This window comes from Triticum aestivum, chromosome 3D (genome assembly GCF_018294505.1).
Source record: "Triticum aestivum cultivar Chinese Spring chromosome 3D, IWGSC CS RefSeq v2.1, whole genome shotgun sequence".
Taxonomy (NCBI): domain Eukaryota; kingdom Viridiplantae; phylum Streptophyta; class Magnoliopsida; order Poales; family Poaceae; genus Triticum; species Triticum aestivum.
The window spans coordinates 32002436-32021403 of NC_057802.1; the positions used below are offsets into that span (position 1 = coordinate 32002436).

General features: G+C 44.5%; 1 protein-coding gene across 1 annotated transcript; it reads right to left on the reverse strand.

The window, feature by feature from the left end:
* Positions 1-14014: 14014 nt before the first annotated feature.
* On the reverse strand, positions 14015-16866 carry LOC123073949 (uncharacterized). The gene is made up of 7 exons (XM_044496931.1): positions 16481-16866; positions 15889-16017; positions 15649-15771; positions 15386-15517; positions 15133-15252; positions 14863-15044; positions 14015-14388 (listed from the first exon to the last, which is right to left on the reverse strand). Exons 1-7 carry the CDS (start codon positions 16722-16724, stop codon positions 14266-14268), a joined length of 1053 nt encoding a protein of 350 aa, XP_044352866.1. The 5' UTR covers positions 16725-16866; the 3' UTR covers positions 14015-14265.
* Between the last annotated feature and the right edge of the window lie 2102 nt (positions 16867-18968).

Sequence of the window (18968 nt, forward strand, 5' to 3'; positions counted from 1 at the left end):
GACTCCCCGACCTGACCAAGCCCTTGTCAATAGATTTCGTGCATGCATATCCTGCAGTATTTAGTTATAAGAGAATGGCAACTTTTTGTTTGGATGGCAAGTTTCAGTTTTGTTAGATTTGTTTTTTTATGGCAACTTTAGTGTAAAAAACGTTAGGGCGGTGTTACTGCATGTCACACGTGTGACACTTATCATTTAGAAAAAAAATAAATAGAAAAAGGGGAACAAAACGAGAGTTTCCGTAAAATCTATCGATCAAGGTGCCAATCCACGACTACGTCAGCTGGTACATATTTCTTCGATCGTACTTGGGTCTGCTTGGTGCCAAAATATGATTACATCTCCTATTTGAATCTAAAGTAGGAGTAGTAGTAGTAGTAACGTAAAGGGAAATGCTTCGCTTCATCCGGGGGATGGTGCGTTCCCATCCTCCGCCTCGGTTGCTCGCCACGCGTCCCCTCCGTGGGAGGCTGCGAGGTAAGAGGCCCCACCAACTTGCAACTTAACCGTCCTTTGCTAGTCAGTCGTTACCCAGCACCCTGAAGTTCACATGAATATCAAGACTAAACAAATCAAGTGCAGCGCAGACATCTTCATGTTCTGCAGCAAATCCATTTCTAAGTAACTACAGCTCATATAGCTGCAACAAAACACTAGAAGCAACAAAAGGTATCTTCATTTCAGCTCAGGACAGGAGCAGATTCTATCTAAATCTAATCTAATCCTTGTGGGTGGGCATTAACATTACATAATTAGCCGAGTGTTGGTTGGCTTCATATCATTCCTCTTGTTCAGATGAATCAGAAGCACGCCACTTCACTTCTGCCTCTCAGCGCAATTAAGGCGCCATGTTTTTAAGGCGTCGCCTTATGGAGATAAGGCGCCATGACAAATAATGCTGCTGCAACTGACAAACTCATGGAGGATTTGCTGGCAACAGAGTGATTAACAACCAATCAGATCAACATGTAACCGTCAAACCATTCCATTGCTAGTCAGTCGTTGCCCAACAGATTCAGTATGAATAATATGTTGACACCTATGTTCAGATAAACACCAGAGGAGACTGAACTGATCAACAAGTGCAGACATCTTAATGTTCTGCAGCAAGCCCATTTCTAAGATAAGTAGTAACTAGCGGCCATTAGAGCTCGCATACCGTACTAAAAGCAACAAACGGCGTTGCCATGTGAGGAGAATCTACCTAACTAAATCATACTATGTAGGTATTAACACAACATAATTTCACTGGCTGTTAGTTGGAGCCATTGCATTCATCTTCCTCGGAACAAGTCGAACCGTGCCTCTCAGGGCAGTTGTGGTAGTCATGGTCGAGTACATATTCCTTACAGTCTTCGTTTTTTCTGTGGCTTTGCCTGGTACACAGGAGGATCTAGTCAGTGATAAATATATAAAACTGCTTGAAAGTGGAAAAAATGTTGTCAACAGAGGGCATGGCATGGTCATATGATAACTAAATGGATGGTTTACTGGCAATAAATGAAAGAATACCATCAGGACAAGTCGTGTGCACCTCTAAAAATTATTACATTGTAAAGATTAAGATATGCTAGTCATATCGATTTTGGGGACATGTCAGTGAGAAATATCAATATGGAGGTTGCTTGCTTAACGCATACATTATATCATCCGGATAAAACCAAATGTGATGGCCCTAGGATTATAAGGGCTAAGGCAGAATGAAAAGTAATTTGTAATACACAGAACTTCTACAGATGGCTCTAATCAAGACAGTGGGATTAGTTATTCAACCATGTTTTGCAAATTTGCCTATGAAGCAATTGATCTAGAGGCACGCTGGTACGAGTAGAATTCCGTGTAGAGCTTACGGTCTTCCTGTAGTACTCATTCTCAGCTCTCAACTCTTCATTCTGCTTCTTCAAAGACTTGTTCTCTTTTGTCTTGAAATGCAACTCCAGTTCGAGCCTCTGAATCTGTTCAGCCTCGAGCTCTTTCGTCTTGCGAACAAGCTGCAGCCTCAGCCTCTGATTCTCAGCTCTTCCTGTAGGACCCAGGGATCGTTTCCGAGGTGGCTATCATCGCGGTGGGAGAGGGAAACGGCCACCACCGCCACGACACTACCCGCCGCCACCACCGCCAGCTATAGAGGAGGCTTCGGGTGAGGTGATTGAGCACGGGGCAGCTTCGGTGGGGGATCCATCCACGTTACCCGCAGCGGCAGTTGATGCGGTTAGGGCTTTGGCAGCAGTGCCGGTTCCGGTGACTTCGGGAGGGACCAAACTTCGGGAGGGCACGTCTGACAAAGGGTCGGAGAAAGTGGAGGGAGAGAAACTATCTAAGTGGGTGATTAAGAAGAAGAAGTTGCCTTGCTATCGATGTGGTGAGCCGGGGCACTTCGTGGCAGAGTGTACTAATGAGCTTTGCGAGTACTGTCTTCGTTCCCAGCATGCGACTGGGGAATGTCCTCTCCTCTCCGGTCCCAAGCCTGCCATTAACATTTTTGGGGTCTGCTGTAAGGAGTTGATGTTTTTTGAGACACCGGAGGTCGATCCTCTACCACAGATGGTCGAGAACTCTTTCCCGGTAGCTATCAGAGTTACTAATGGGCAGTTGACCGAAGCTCAGATTATCAGACAGTTGCGTGAGTTAGTGCCGGGTAATCATCAGTGGCTTCTGGAGCAGTTAGATGGTCAGTCTTATAAGGTTGATTGTCCCACTAAAGAAGATCAGATGCATTTTCTTAAGTGGGGTTTATGTCGTGTGACGAGTACAAACATTGTTATCGCTTTCGACGAGTGGAAGCAGGAGGAACCTGAAGGAACACCTCTACAGAAGGTATGGGTTCGCTTTTATGGGGTGCCACCTAAATATGTAAAACATTTTTTGATTGCTTGGAGTTTGGGTGGTCTCATTGGTAAGACAGAAAAGGTTGACATGCCTTTCACACGCGCACAAAATGCGGCGAGATTGTTGGTCAGTGTGGTGAGTGTTGAGCATATACCAGATGTGGTCAGTTGGACACATGCTGGAGCCACTTATATCTTAGAGCTCGAGATTGAGGATACTGCAGTCTCGGAGGAGGGAGATGGGCCACATGACATGGACACGACTGAGGGTGGTGGTGCGCCCGGGAACCAGGAGAAGGGCGCTGATGATGCACTGCCGGAGTCGGATAAGGGGCCTACGACAGATAAGGTAGCCAGCTCTACCAAACAGGCGCGCTCGTCCACTACTCCGGTGAACACACTTCGTTTTGGTTCTTTTGCACCGGGGTCGGCTCCTAGCCGGTTATGGAGCACCAGGGTTGAGGCAGACGACCCGGCAGAGCTTGAGCTGCCGCCAGCCCGAATCTAGTCGGCGATGTGACGTTTGCGGAGTCCACACCCGGGGCACGGGTCGATTCTGAGAGGTTGGTTGCGGGAGGGGCGCCTGGACAGGAGGTCTGTGGCACTTTTCCCAGTTTGACGACTCTGGCAGCTTTGGGGTGAGGTGCGGGAAGGAGTCCCGTGTTATAACCCCCTCACAGGATCATATCTTCCGCAGTGGCACGTCGGGGGTGAGATGCGGGAAGGAGTCCCGTGTCGCAACTCCTCCACTGTGTTGCATCGAGCAGGGCAGTCGAGGGACGGCGGTTTCCGCGGGTGCCAAGGGGGGCGGGATATGTGAGCAGGCGGCTCCACGGCCCGTTTCCCCTGTGGCACAGGCGGCGGAGGTCCACTCCACAGCGCCCTCCCCTCCTTCACCGACGATAAGGGCGGGGCGTGGGAGTCCTGACCGCACTCTTGGCGGGAAGACCACAGAGGATCTCATCGCTTTTGGCGGGATTGCGGATCCGGTGTCGGCTGGCAGGCATGTCAGTAACCGGATCTAGGGACAGCCGGACGCGGACGACCTGCAGCTAGCGCGTGCCAAGAGGGCCGCCATGCTTCGTCATGCTGAGATCACTGCAGGTACGTCCTTTGATACAAGTTGTTCCATTTTATACTTCTCTGAGAATGAAATTGTTGACAAGGCAAACGACTTAGGTATTTCTTTGGGGTCAAATGAAACCGAGGTCGTCAAATCAGTTAACGATCTTTTAGACTTGGAAGCAGAGAGGGCTTCAGCGATCATTCATAATCTTGCTTCTGTCCAATCTTTGAATGATAATGACATGAACAATTTAGGCATTAATGATCTTAAATATATTTGTCATAATCTTTTACCGAGTGACGAGGCTGAAGAGGAGGAGGTTGTGGAGAACACAGATACGGTCGAACCTCTCTTGAGGGAGGAGGTACGACCTGTCATAGATGATTTCTTCGTACCGCAGGGTGTTGAGGAGAAGCCCAAACGACCCTGGAAGCGGAAAATTTATCCTACTTCGGTAGTACGTAGGAGTGCTAGAGTAAAACTTAAGAAAAAATTCCATGATGATTTATGAAAGGACTCTTTTGGAATAGCAGAGGTCTAGCAGACTTGGCTAAACAAAGATTCTTAGCAGAGACAACTTTAGAGCATCACTTAGATTTCATTGCACTTTTAGAAACTGGACGAGATAAGTTCACATCCCAATTTCTTCAAACCCTTTCCAGTGGTATCGACTTTGATTGGCACATTTTACCCCCTAGAGGAAGATCCGGCGGGATTTTACTAGGTGTACGGTGTGAGTCGTTAGAGGTGCTTAATGTGGTGCAGGGAGACTTTTCGGTTAAATTTAGGGTGCGATCAAAATTGGATGGTTTCTGATGGTCGTTAGTTGCAGTATATGGGGCAGCACAACCTGAATTTAAACCCGACTTTCTTGCCGATTTAGTGCGGATTTGTGGAGATGAGAATCTGCCATTACTAGTCGGGGGAGATTTTAATATCATTCGGAGAAGAGAAGAAAAGAATAATGACAATTTCGATGGCCGGTGGTCAATGATGTTTAACATGATTATCGAGAGCCTCAATTTGAGAGAAATTGAGCTCACCGGTAGACAGTTTACATGGGCTAATTCGTTACCTACTCCGACATATGAGAAGTTGGATAGGGTACTTGCTAGTGTGGAGTGGGAGCAAAAATATCCCATGGTGTCGGTTCATGCGATGCAAAGAGCGATCTCGGACCATACACCACTCCTTTTAGATTCGGGAGAGGCTACTCATGTTGCAAACAAAAATACCTTCTCCTTCGAGCAAAGTTGGTTTGAGCGAGAAGGATTTATGGAGATGATTGCACGCGAATGGGATTTACCAGTTATGGGTATGACGCATGTCGAGAGATGGCAGAATAAGATTAGACATCTCCGACAATTTCTGAGAGGTTGGGCCAGGAATGAGAGTGGGATTTATAAGAAGAAAAAAGAAAGTCTAATTCAACTCATTGAGGCATTAGATGTAAAAGCTGAAACAACTCTTCTTTCTGTGATTGAGCATCGCACCAAGTCAGAGGCTGAGCAAGGCCTACGTGCTCTCTTGAGAGAGGAGGAACTCAAGTGGGCGTTACGTGCGAAATCGCTTAAAGTTGTACAAGGGGACAACAATACACAGTTCTTCCATATGATTGCAAATGGTAAACATAGGAAGAAGAAGATTATACAGCTTGAACAAGACGAAGGAACAATTGTGGAGCACGAAAATCTGAAATCATATATTTCCAATTATTATAAAAACCTTTTTGGGCCCCCGATTACTTCCACGGTGTCTCTTGCTGAGTCGGTGATTGATGATATTCCTCAATTACAGGCAGCGGAGAATGATATTCTCTCGGCACCGTTTACTGAAAAAGAAGTTCATCTAGCCATAACTCAAATGAAGCCGAATAAAGCACCGGGACCAGATGGGTTCCCAGCTGAATTCTATCAGAAATGTTGGCATATCATTAAAGATGATCTTATGCCTATGTTTCATGATTTTTTTATGGCCATTTGGAGTTGTTTCACCTAAACTTTGGTACTATTACATTATTACCAAAGAGGAATGAGGCGGTCAGAATAGAACAATTTCGACCCATTTGCCTGCTGAATGTGAGTTTTAAATTTTTTACAAAGGTAGGAACCAATAGATTGACGCAAGTTGCTCACTCAGTGGTTCAACCTAGTCAGACAGCTTTCATGTCTGGACGACACATACTCGAAGGAGTGGTTGTCTTACATGAAACACTCCATGAAATTCATTCAAAGAAACTGGACGGGGTTATCTTAAAAGTGGATTTCGAGAAGGCTTATGATAAAGTTAAATGGCCTTTTCTTCAGCAGGCAATGCGTATGAAGGGTTTTAGTGAACGCTGGAGGCACCAGGTGAATACTCAAGTCCAGAAAGGTAGTGTCGGAATTAAGGTGAACGATGACATTGGTCACTACTTCCAGACGCATAAGGGGTTGAGACAAGGGGATTCCATGTCACCTCTTCTGTTCAATATTGTGGCAGATATGCTGGCCGTCATTATTGGCAGGGCCAAGCAACATGGCCATGTAGAAGGTCTAGTTCCTCATCTGATTGATGGAGGAGTGTCCATTCTACAATATGCTGATGACACTATCCTTTTCATGGAACATGACATGGCTAAGGCACATAATATGAAACGTATCCTATGTCTATTCGAACAATTGTCTGGATTAAAAATTAATTTTCATAAGAGCGAGGTGTTCTGCTTTGGGAAGGCTAAAGAAGAGGAACATACTTACAGACAATTGTTTGGATGCGAAGTAGGTGCTTTACCATTCAGTTACTTGGGTATTCCGATTCATCACCGTAAACTCTCCAATAAGGAATGGAAATGTATTGAAGAACGAATTGAAAAAAAACTCAGCTGTTGGAAGGGTAAGCTGATGTCATATGGAGGTCGACTAGTTTTGATTAACTCCGTATTGACTAGCATGCCAATGTTTTTACTTTCGTTCTTCGAAATTCCGAAAGGGGTCCGCAAGCGGCTTGATTTCTTTCGATCTCGTTTCTTTTGGCAATCTGAGGAGTCCAAGAGGAAGTACCGTCTCGCACGATGGGATATCCTTTGTCGACCTAAAGACCAATGGGGGCTCGGTATTGAGAATTTGGAAGTTAAGAATAAATGTCTTATGAGCAAATGGTTGTATAGGTTAGAGACAGAGCCGGAGGGCATGTGGTCTCAAATCCTACGCAATAAATACTTGCACTCGAAAACTCTAGCCCAGGTTACTATCAGACCGAATGATTCACCGTTCTGGAAGGGACTTATGAGAACGAAAGATTTGTTCTTCCGTAGGATCAAATTCGTGATTGGCAACGGGATGCCAACAAGATTTTGGGAGGACACGTGGCTAGGAGAGACACCTCTGGCCTTACAATACCCTACCCTTTACAATATTGTGCAACGTAAGGAAGATTACGTAGGTATTGTCTTTCAAAATATTCCCTTGAACATCCAGTTCCGACGTACGTTAGTGGGGGAGAGATGGACAGCCTGGATGCACCTGGTTCGGAGATTGATCGAAGTTCGACTCTCCAACAGGCCAGACTCCATGCACTAGATGTTAACTAAAAATGGGATATTTACGGTGAAATCATTTTATACGGATTTGATTAATTCTGGCCCCCTCTCAAGATCACTTCATATTTGGAAGATTAAGGTTCCTTTGCGGATTAAAATTTTCATGTGGTTTGTTCACAAGCAAGTAATACTCACAAAGGATAACCTAATTAAGAGGCGATGGGTAGGAAATGCGCGGTGTTGTTTCTGTGCTCAAGACGAGACAATACAACATTTATTTATTGAATGCCCACTTGCCAAGTTACTTTGGAGAACGATTCATATAGCTTTTAATATCACCCCCCTATAGATATTGCGTCTTTGTTTGGGACGTGGTTAGCTGGGGTTGAACAGGTCACGGCAGCTCGTATTCGGATTGGAATATGTGCGTTATTATGGGCTATATGGAATTGCAGAAACGATGTGATATTTACCAGACAACACAACTTAACTTTTTTGCAGGTTATCTTCAGAGCTACAGCTTGGATCCGTACGTGGTCCTTACTCACTCCTATGGACTCCAGGGAGCCTTTGGTTACTGGGTGCAACCAATGGGAGATGGTGGCTCGGGCTATATTCAACCGGTTCGGATGGCGGTCGCATAACAGGATAGGAGTCTAGAGAGATTTTCCTTATTTTTACCATACCGGTTGTCTTTGTCCGCTTGTACTTTTCAGTTTTTATGCCTTGTGCTCTGCTCCATTTGCGAGCTGTAAGACCTTTGCGGTGATACTTTCGGGATTTTTAATAAAAGGGCTGCATGCATCATTATGATGCAGAGGCCGGGGGTATACCTCCATTTCCAAAAAAGATACTCACCTGCATTGATACAAAATATATTATCGAGAAAAGCATTGTGTATTTTGAAATATGCGAGTACTAGGAGCTAGTGATTATCTTTTCTATACCTTGACTTGTTTTGTTCTGGATCTCGATTCCAATCGATTGCACTCCGTTGGGTGTCGCGGCTGCTTTCCTCTTCCTTCCTTGCTCCCAGCCTCCAATCTGAACGTAGTTGTCTACCGAAACATACTTGTCTGCATTTAAACATTTCATTTGCACATTACTCAAAATGTAATCAATCTGACAGATAACGACGCACGCTTTCTACTCGTGATGAAAGTGAAACTGCATACATGGATACCAATTGCAAGGTATGATGAATACTTCTTTATACCTTGACCTTCTTCGTTCTGGATCTCAATTCCAGTAGCCGGCAGTTCGTTTCGTTTAGCAGTTACTTCTCTCTTCCTTCCTTGCTCCCAGCCTCCAATCTTAACGTAGTTGTCCTCAGAAACGTGCTCCTCTGCATTTAAACATTTCATTTGCACACCATTCAAAGCGCGATCAATCTCAGAGATAACGAAGCACGCATTCGACTCATGATGAAACTGCTGTGTTCTATAAGTACAGATTGCAACAAGGTGTGATCAATACTTCTTTATACCTTGACCTTCTTCGTTCTGGATCTCATTTCCGGTAGCCTGTGGTTCGTATCGTTTGCCGGTTGCTGTTCTCTTCATTCCCTGCAGCCCGCCTCCAATCTGAACATAGCTGTCCTCAGAAACATGCTCGGCTGCATTTAAACATTCCATTCGCACACCACTCAAAATGTAGTGAATGTCAGAGATAACAAAGCACACGTTCTAATTCTACTCATGATGAACTGCATACATGGATATTGTGTTCTATAAGTAACAACTACAAGAAGGGGTGATCAATACTTGTTTATACCTTCATCTTCAGAAGCCCGTGGTGTATTTAGTTTGGCGGCTGCTTCTCTGTTCCTTCCCTGCAGCTCACCTTCACGCGGAAAGTGGCTATCCTCAGAAACCCCCTCCTCTGCAACTGACATTTTCCATTTGCAACACCACTCAGGTTTCAAAAATCCAATCAACCTCATAGATATAGCATCAATTGCATGGAAAATCAAGAACATTGTCGATCTACACTACAGCTAGTACTAATTGCAGGAACTTAGCAAATGCTCTGCTCCTGGGAACTGGTTATTTCTAGAGGGCCTTGAAACTGTGTTGAGTGCATAGAGAACTAACGCATTTGGCTGATCGTTGACCAGGATTCAAACTGTGGAGTCGATCGATTCAACGATTTTCTCGAGAAAACCCTAAATCAGGGGCTGAACCCCCCAAAATTTTCCCCAATCGAGAAGCGGGAAGCATGAGCATCCTTAGAAGCCGCTTGCGATTTGCGGAGCTGCGAGGCATGCGAGATGGAGGCGGCGAGAAATCGAAGCAAGGGTATTATAGCTCCTCTAACTTTCCTTCTCAATGTTAGAGGATCTGATTCCAGGCGGTGGGTGGGGACTGGGGAGTGCGGAAGAGACTCTTGAGTTTAGTCATTAACTTTTCACCGTCCCGCTGTGCCCACCCACGCGCTGCAATTCCGTTCCATTTTCCTATAAAGAAATAATAATTCAAAATGCCACTCAAAGTATTACTACTAGTACTATCAATCTCATTTCCTCCGACTAAAACATCGGTATTCGGTTTATCAAGAGAAACAAACATTATAAATACATCGTTGTATGTTTGTTGTGGATTAATATATAAGGGCCTGTTTGGGAATGCTCTGGCAGCTCAGAGGGTGGGAGTTGGGCTGGACGTGATGGGAAGCTGGGATGAACCACAAAGTAAAAGGAACAAGTTAGGGAGGTGGTGACCCTAGATTACTGAGGTGTTCTAAAAGCCCCCTCTGACATTTCCTCTCCAATGCGACGCTTGGCTACACATATCGTGGGAGCCGGTGTCTTCTGGTCTATGTTAACGATTTGTTAGATGCTGCTTCTACAAGCTCATGGGTTTCAATAAGTTTGCTCTGCTAATACAGAGATATGGAGGAGGCAACAAGCTTTGCTCGTGGTGCGGAGCCAATGAGTGTAGAAGGAAGAAGATTTCGGCACCCCGAAAGATTTGGATGTATTTTTCAATTCTATAAGGTTGTTTTTATAACGACATGTTTTACTTAATATATGGCATTTGACTTTTTTTAAATAAAAAAAGACAATGTCACCGTCACCTACACTAAATCAACTATTGTTTCTTTTCCGACGAGAAGAAACGCATAGATCCTACACATTGGTGGAGATGCACAATCAACATCCCTAATGTTGTTGTTTTTTAGTGATCAAGAGCAACACTATCTCCATTCGACTTTCAAGGTTTTATTGGATGCTCCCTCCATTCGGATATATAGTGTATATTTCTCTGTTGCTAAGTCACATTTTTAAGTATGATCAAGATTAATTATAGTCCATCTTTTCTTTAGTTGTATAGTACATCTATCATTCTATGAACTTGGTCAAACTGATGAACATACTGTGAGTTACAATGATGTTAAGATCATTGTCTCTTTGTCTAAATTTATTATTCCATAGCAACGCAGGGGCATTCAGTTAGTATAATGTATATTTCTCTGGTGCTAAGTCACATTTTTAAGTGTGATCAAGATTATAGTACGTTATAGAATTTCCGTTAGAGTACATCTTTTTTTAGTTCTATAGTACATCTATCATTCTCAGGTCAAACTGAAAGAAATTTAACTTAAACACAAGATTAGTCCTTCAAAACCCGAACAAGGAGAGTATGTCGGAAGACATGGAATCGACCACAAGATAAAGAGGTTAGTCATGAAGTTTATGCTAGCACGTTGTTCATCTAACCGTGTAGTATAAAAACTTGGGTTCGGGTGCTCTTATACTTTTCAAACTGAATAAACGATATAAACCACATGGTAAATTATCAATATAAGAAAGCTACATAAAAGTAGACAATCCTCGTCCAAAAAAGGAGTCTATGTATTCCAGATTACCTAGATATAGGGATGCAGGTGAATGTGTCCGCGAGGCCCACGAACCATGCAAAATTGATGATTTTGTTAATTAGCTCGGTATTTGAAGTAGCAGCAATTAGCCTATTTTCGGTCTCGCGGACCCGTCTGTCCCACTGCCTCTCTACCCAGAAAGCCTTTTTCCTGAAATGCCATTTCCATGTCATACTTGGAGAGAGTGTTGTCCCTCAGCATAAACTAGCATAAACTGGTGGTTGCTGACTTTCACTTTCAGATTCGTGTCCAGCAGGATAAGCGTATCAAAGTCGCTAGAACAAAGTGGTGGAAGCTCAAGGGGGAGGTAGCTCAGGCGTTCAAGGAGAGATTCATTAAGGAGGGCCATTGGGAGGAAGGAGGGGATGCGGATAATGTGTGGATGAAGATGGCGACTTGCATTCGTAAGGTGGCCTCTTAGGAGTTTGGAGTGTCCAGGGGAAGGAGAAGTGAAGCTAAGGATACCTGGTGGTGGAATGATGATGTCCAGAAGACGATTCAGGAGAAGAAAGATTGTTTTAGACGCTTATACCTGGACAGGAGTGCAGACAACATAGAGAAGTACAAGATGGCGAAGAAGGTCGTGAAGCAAGCTATTAGTGAAGCAAGGAGTTGGGCGTATGAGGACCTCTACCGGCGGCTAGGCACGAAGGAAGGTGAAAGGGACATCTATAAGATGGCGAAGATCCTAGAGAGGAAGACGAGGGATGTTGGCCAAGTCAAATGCATCAAGGACTGAGCAAACTAGCTCCTGGTGAAGGACGAGGAGATTATGCATAGATTGCACGAGTACTTTGACAAGCTGTTTAATGGGGAGAATGAGACTTCTACCATCGGATTGGACGACTCCTTCGATGAGGCCAGCAGGCGTTTTGTTCGGCGAATTTAGGAGTCTGAGGTCAAGGAAGCTGTAAAAATGATGAAAGGAGGCAAGGCGATGGTTCCTGATTGTATCCTCATTGAGGTGTGGAAAGGCCTCGGGGACATAGTGATAGTATGGCTAGCCAAGAATTTCAACCTCATTTTCGGACAAACAAGATGCCAGAAGAATGGAGACGGAGTATATTAGTACCAATCTTCAAAAACAAGGGGGATGTTCAGAGTTGTACTAATTATCGTGGAATTAAGTTGATGAGCCATACAATGAGGCTATGGGAGAGAGTCATTGAGCACCGCTTAAGAATGACAAACGCGACCAAAAATTAGTTTGGTTTTATGCCTAGGAGGTCGACCATGGAATCCATTTTCTTGGTATAACAACTTATGGAGAGATACAGGGAGCAAAAGAAGGAGGACCTGCATATGGTGTTCATTGGCTTGGAGAAGGCCTATGATAAGATATCACGCAATGTCATGTGGTGGGCCTTGGAAAAACACAAAGTACTAGAAAAGTACATTACCCTCATTAAGGACATGTATGATAATGTTGTGACAAGTGTTCGAACAAGTGATGTCGACACTAATGACTTCCCGATTAAGATATGACTACATCAGGGGTCAGCTTTGAGCCCTTATCTTTTTTGCTTTGGTGATGAATGAGGTCATAAGGGATATACAAGGAGATATCCCACTCTTTGCGGATGATGTGGTGCTAGTTGACGATAGTCGGACGGGGGTCAATAGGAAGTTTGAGTTATGGAGACAAACCTTGGAATCGAAAGCTTTAGGTTTAGTAAAACTAAAACCGAGTACATGAGGTGCGGTTTTAGTACTACTAGGCGCGAGGAGGAGGAGGTTAGCCTTGGTGGGCAGGTGGTGCCTCGGAAGGACACCTTTCGATATTTGGGGTCAATGCTGCAGAAAGATAGGGGTATTGATGAAGATGTGAAACATCGAATCAAAGCCGGATGAATGAAGTGGCGCCAAGCTTCTGGCATTCTCTGTGACAAGAGAGTGCAATGAATGCCATAAAAGATAAAAGGGAAGTTCTATAGGACGGCGGTTCGACCCACAATGTTGTATGTCGCTGAGTGTTGGCTGGTGACATGCTCAACAGATAGGTGTGGAGGAGATGCGCATATTGAGATGGATGTGTGGTCACACAAGGAAGGATCGAGTCCGGAATGATGACATACGGAATAGAGTTGGGGTATCACCAATTGAAGAGAAGCTTGACCAACATCGTCTGAGATAGTTCGGGCATATTCAGCGCAGGCCTCCAAAAGCTCCAGTGCATAGCGGACGGCTAAAGCATGATCAAGAGAGGTCGGGGTAGACCGAATTTGACATGGGAGGAGTCCGTAAAGAGAGATTTGGAGGATTGAAGTATCACCAAAGAACTAGTCATGGACAGGGTGCGTGGAAGCTTGCTATCCATGTGCCAGAACCATGAGTTGGTCGCAAGATCTTATGGGTTTCACCTCTAGCCTATCCCAACTTATTTGGGACTAAAGGCTTTGTTGTTGTTTGTTGTTGTCATCATTTCCAAGTCATCAATATTCCTGTTGTCAGTTTTATCACCAGAGAAACTCCAACCTGAATAGTTAAGTCAATCAGAATAAGCCCGATTAACGCTTAAGTTCGGGCCTAAATTAAATCGCACCTTCTTTCATAGTGTGTGGGAAGGACGACCAAGGAACAACTCCTTGTGCAGACTTCTGACTATCTGGTCAAATCATAGTCCTACAATGTGCATACTCATATGGCGGGCAAATGGAGGATTTACCGGCAACAGAGTAATGAACAACCAATAACTTTTGCTTTGCTAGTACTCTTACGTTGTTTCCCAGAAGATTCAATACTAATCAGACTAGCCTTCAGGTTCACATAAACATCAGAGGAGCTTAACAGATCAAGTGCAGCAGACATTTCATGTTTCTGCAGCAAACCTGTTTCTAAGATACGTGGTAACTAGATGTCACTAGAGCTAATATAATTGCAAAAGCATCACTAAAATCAACAAAAGGCTTGCGCACTGCCGCACGAGCAGATTCTACAGATCCTAGTGTAACACAGCATAACTTCACAGGATGTTAGATGGAGCCGTCGTCTTCTTCAGAACAAGCGGAAGCGCGTCTCTCGGGGCAGTTGCGGAAGTCGTGGTCGACATATTCCTTACAGAACCCGCACAGCCTTCGGGTTTTTTGTGGCTTTGCCTGGTACACACAAAGGATCTAGTCAGTGAATACATGCAAGTGCTTGTAAGCGGAAGTACCAGATGTTTTAAGCAGAGGACATGGGGCATGGTCATATGCCAGCTAAATGGATGATTTACTGGCAATAAAAGAAAGAATACCACCAAGTCAAGTCATGTGCAGCTTCTAAAAAGTATTCCATTGAAAGATGTGATAACCCCTATATCAATTTTTTTGACATGTCAATGAGAAAATTACTATGGAACTTGCTGAATGCATATATTCTATAGCTTCCGACTGAAACTACATGCGATGGCCCTAGGAACATACTGTAGTGTAAGGGATAAGGCAGAATTCAAAGTAATTTGTAATACACAGAACATCTACAGGTTGCTCAATAGTAAGACAGTGGAACATATTTGCAAATTAGCTTGTGAAGAAAGAAATTAATCTAGAGGCATGTTGGTATGATAGAGCATTCTGTGTAGAACTTACGGTCTTCTTATAGTACTCATTCTCAGCTTTGAACTCTTCAAGCTGCTTCTTCAGAAATTCGTTCTCCTTTTTCATAAAATGCAATTCCAGCTCGAGTCTCCGAATCTGTTCAGCCTCAAGCTCTTTCGTCTTGCGAACAAGCTGCAGCCTCAGCATCTGATTCTGCACTCTCAGACACTCACCTGCACTGATACAAAATATTACCGAGAAATGGCATGGAGTATTTTGAAATATGCAAGTACTAAGAGTTAGTTATGGTGCTTTTTATACCATAAGCATTTTTCTTCCGGATCTTAATTCCAGTCATTTGCTGTTTGTTGGGCACCACTGTTGTTTTCCTCTTCCTTCCTTGCTGCCCGCCTCCAACCTTGTCCTCAGAAACATACCCCTCTGCATTTGAACATTCCATTCACACACCACTCAAAATTGCAATTAATCTCAGAGATAACAAAGCACGCATTCTACTCATGATGAACTGCATACATGGATATTGCAAGCCAGGGTGATCAATACTTCTTTATACCTTGATCTTTTTCGTTCTGGATCTCATCTCCAGAAGCCCGCAGTGTATTTAGTTTGGCGGCTGCTTCTCCGTTCCTTCCCTGCAGCACATCTTCACGCTGAAAATGGCTATCCTCAGAAATCTCCTCCGCAACTGCAATTTTCATTTGCACCACCACTCAGGAGTCAAAATCCAATCAATCTCATAGTCATATTGATAAGAACTAGTGAGGGTATATTTTGAAATATGCGAGTACTAAGAACTACTGATGATGTTTTTTATACCATGAGCATTTTTGTTCGGGATCCCAGATCCAACAGTCTGCAGTTTGCCAGCTGTTACGGTTGCTTTCCTCTTCTTTCCTCGGAACCCACCTCCAACGTAGTTATCCTCAGAAACGTACTCCTCTGCATTTGAACATTTCGTTTATGCACCGCAGAAAATTCAATCAATCTCAGAGATAACGAAGCATGGATATTGTGTTCTGTAAGTACCAATTGCAACAAGGTGTGATCAATTTATACCTTGACCTTCTTCGTTCTGGGTCTCAGCTGCGGGAACCTGTGGTGCATTTCGTCCGGCGGCAGCTTCGCTCTTCATTCCCTGCAGCACGCCTTCAAGCTGAAAATGGCCATCCTCAGAAATCTCCTTCTCTGCAACAGAAATTTTCATTCGCAACACCACTCAGATCTCAAAATCCAATCAATCTCATAGGCATAGATATAATATCAATTGCACTTCAGCTAGTACTAATTATAGTAGTGGAATTCTTAAATTCTACAAGGTGTGCACTAATTGCAGGAAGATTCGCATGTCCGATGCAGTGGCACCACAACCTCTGCTCCTGGGAACTGATTTCTCTTAATACATTTGGATGGCCCTTGATTAGGATTCAAACTGTGGACTGAATTACTGAAGCCCCCCAAAAAAATTCCCCAATCTATCCGCGAAGCATTCTAGAAGCTGCTCGCGATTTCCGTAACTCCAATCCAAGCCATACGAGATGGTCGATGCGGGAATCGAAAGCAAGAGGTGATGTTCGTGGCGATCGAAAATGGAAAATAACTTAATGCTGCTGCCAAATTAATTAAGGAAGTGAGTGTCCCGCTTAATTACCGTCGCAATCGCGGGCGGCGCGGCTGCCGCCCTCCCTCCCGGCGGGGGCGAGGGCCTCCGGCTCCACCTCCCGTTCGCACTCGCCCGCCACCACATCCGCATTCTCCTCCCCCGCGCCCTGCTCCCCTTGCTCGAAATCGGAGTCGGAGTCCACCATCGGCTCATCTTCCGCGGCGCCGCCATTGTTGAAGGTCTCCCACCACTTGCTGAACTCGTCAGGGGCGTGCGCGGCGGCGTCGGCCATGCCGACGGGGCGATGCCCGCCGGCGTTGCTGTTGGTAATGCAGCGAAAGCGGAAGGCTGCTCTGCTGCGCGTCTCTCCCTCTCCCTCTGCGCCTGGAGGTCAGTTGTGATTTGCGAGTCGTGCCGTGCGTGGCCTAGTGGGTGGTGGGTGAGCAGTAAAAGAAACTGGGTTTACTTCATTTTTCACCCACACGCTGCAATTTCATGGAATATTTTTTTTGGCGCAAAGACAGGGGCATGCGCTGCAATATCATTTCGTTCTCTTTAAAAATAATCAAAATGGGACACTTTTTTTTTCAACAAAGGATGATTTTTATTGACCGGGACATTTGTTTTCTTATTTGCACAACATTTTTTTTAAAACACAGTACAGACGCAAGCGCTCATACACACACGCATACACTCGCCCGTATGAACGCACACACGCACACTCTACTATGAGCACCTTCGAGAGACTAAACCGGCATATCATCTTGAGATTTACAAAGTCACCGTAGGCGCCTCGTCGTCGATGGGAACGTCTCCTCCCACTGAAAGCTCATTGCCGAAAATTCTGAAATAAATCCAGAAATAATGAGAGCATCAGAACTTGAACCCTGTTAGGCTGGGGATACCACTGTCCCTCTAACCATTCAATCACAGGTTGGTTCGCTTATTGCACAACATTTATAAAGTGTGAGCGACAATGACTTTGCGTGCATCTAGTTTTCGAGAGAGACAAACGACACGGAGGTCTTGTTTGGCACTACTGTGTTTCCTCAAGGGGTCCCGAATCCATACTCCTAAATATGGTTGCATTGTACTTTTTTCGTTCCTTTATATAAGGTGTATTTGTTTTTTGATAAAATTCCAGAATATAAGGTGCATTTCTACTAATTCCTCATAATTCCTTTGTTAGCCCTCCAAAAAAAAAATGAAAAGTATCTCTCTCATGATTGTGTATCTCTTCTTATAGCAAAAGAAGGAAAGTATCTATGTCGATTGCATGCATCTTTTACTTTTCTGGACTAATTGATTTACTTATCACTAATCAACAAATTTGTCAAAGGGTAATTTAGTCCTAACATGTCTATAATTCCGTGCCTTGGTCACCGTGCCGAAGATAATACATTTTGCATAACGAAACGGAGGGAGTACTTATTAAAGGAATGTTGCACTGAATCTTATATTGCCACACTCGTCGATCACCTCGCATGCATGCGCTGACGTACATACCAGCAGCACCAAAACGTTGAGAGGAGGCTCTCTAGCGACCGTCCTCGGGAAGGATGTCATCGACGTTGGAGGAAAGCAACCACGTGGAGGCAAAAACTTACTTCCTAAATGAGAGCATGGTTAATAATACAGCCAAGGATCGGCTACAAGAAGTTGTCAGGGGTCATCTACAGCCAACCTCTTAGTTGGTATGTATAATAGTATGTTTTAAATATGTACTCCCTCTGTCCCATAATATAAGAACGTTTTTGACACTAGTGTAGTGTTAAAAACGTTCTTATATTTTGAGACAGAGGGAGTACTAGTTTATCAATAGTTGACCCATCTTACATCCTCATAAAGTGTCTTGGGTCTCGTGTTGCAGCTGGCTACTAACCAATAGCCCGCTTTTCTTCTCTCTCATCTTCTGTTTCCTTCAACTAAGCAACGATATATTATTTTATTTCTTATAGCCTGCTTATGTCACCCTATTGTATTTGCTCTGAGACGGACATGCCGACCCGATCGTTGGCAACCTGGGGTATGACACCCACACAGATAGGTTCCTCGGGTGGCATGAGCTCGGTCATCGCCTGGTCCACCGCTGTTTGGATGCCCTCCTCCCTCGATGCCTGGTGGGCATCAGCGTTTAATGTTGGGCGGCATCTGTGTCAGGTAAAAAAAGGTGAGAGAGGGCGAGATGTTGAATTACACGGCAATTTGGGGGTTCACAAGGGAAAACAGGGGGAAAGCCTAGGACGAACCTGTCCAAATCCGACCTGCCCAGATAAGGAATTTGGGGGATATTGGGCTGGATCGGGATTTTCCCCTGAAAACCACCTCGATGCACCAGCGCCAAATGAGGGTTGAATATGTCACAGTTTGTTTGTTGCCAGATAGTGAATCTCGCGACACACTCCAGACTTGTTTTAACATTCTTACAATTTCTAATGTGTTTGAAACCCTTCCCGGTGAGATCACGAGCCACCTCTCCCTCTATTCGTTGTTTGAGCGACAATAGCGAGAGGGGGGGCCACTATTCTAGACTGGT

Excerpts from the sequence above, each read along its gene's own strand:
- LOC123073949 (XM_044496931.1), bottom strand. The coding sequence starts at position 16,724 with ATGGCCGACGCCGCCGCGCACGCCCCTGACGAGTTCAGCAAGTGGTGG. Across the intron at positions 15,518-15,648 it reads CCCGAACAAAAATGCTCATG|TTGCGGAGGAGATTTCTGAG; the intron begins GTATAAAAAACA and ends TGAAAATTGCAG. Across the intron at positions 15,045-15,132 it reads CCGGAAGAAAAATGCTTATG|GTGAGTGTCTGAGAGTGCAG; the intron begins GTATAAAAAGCA and ends GTATCAGTGCAG.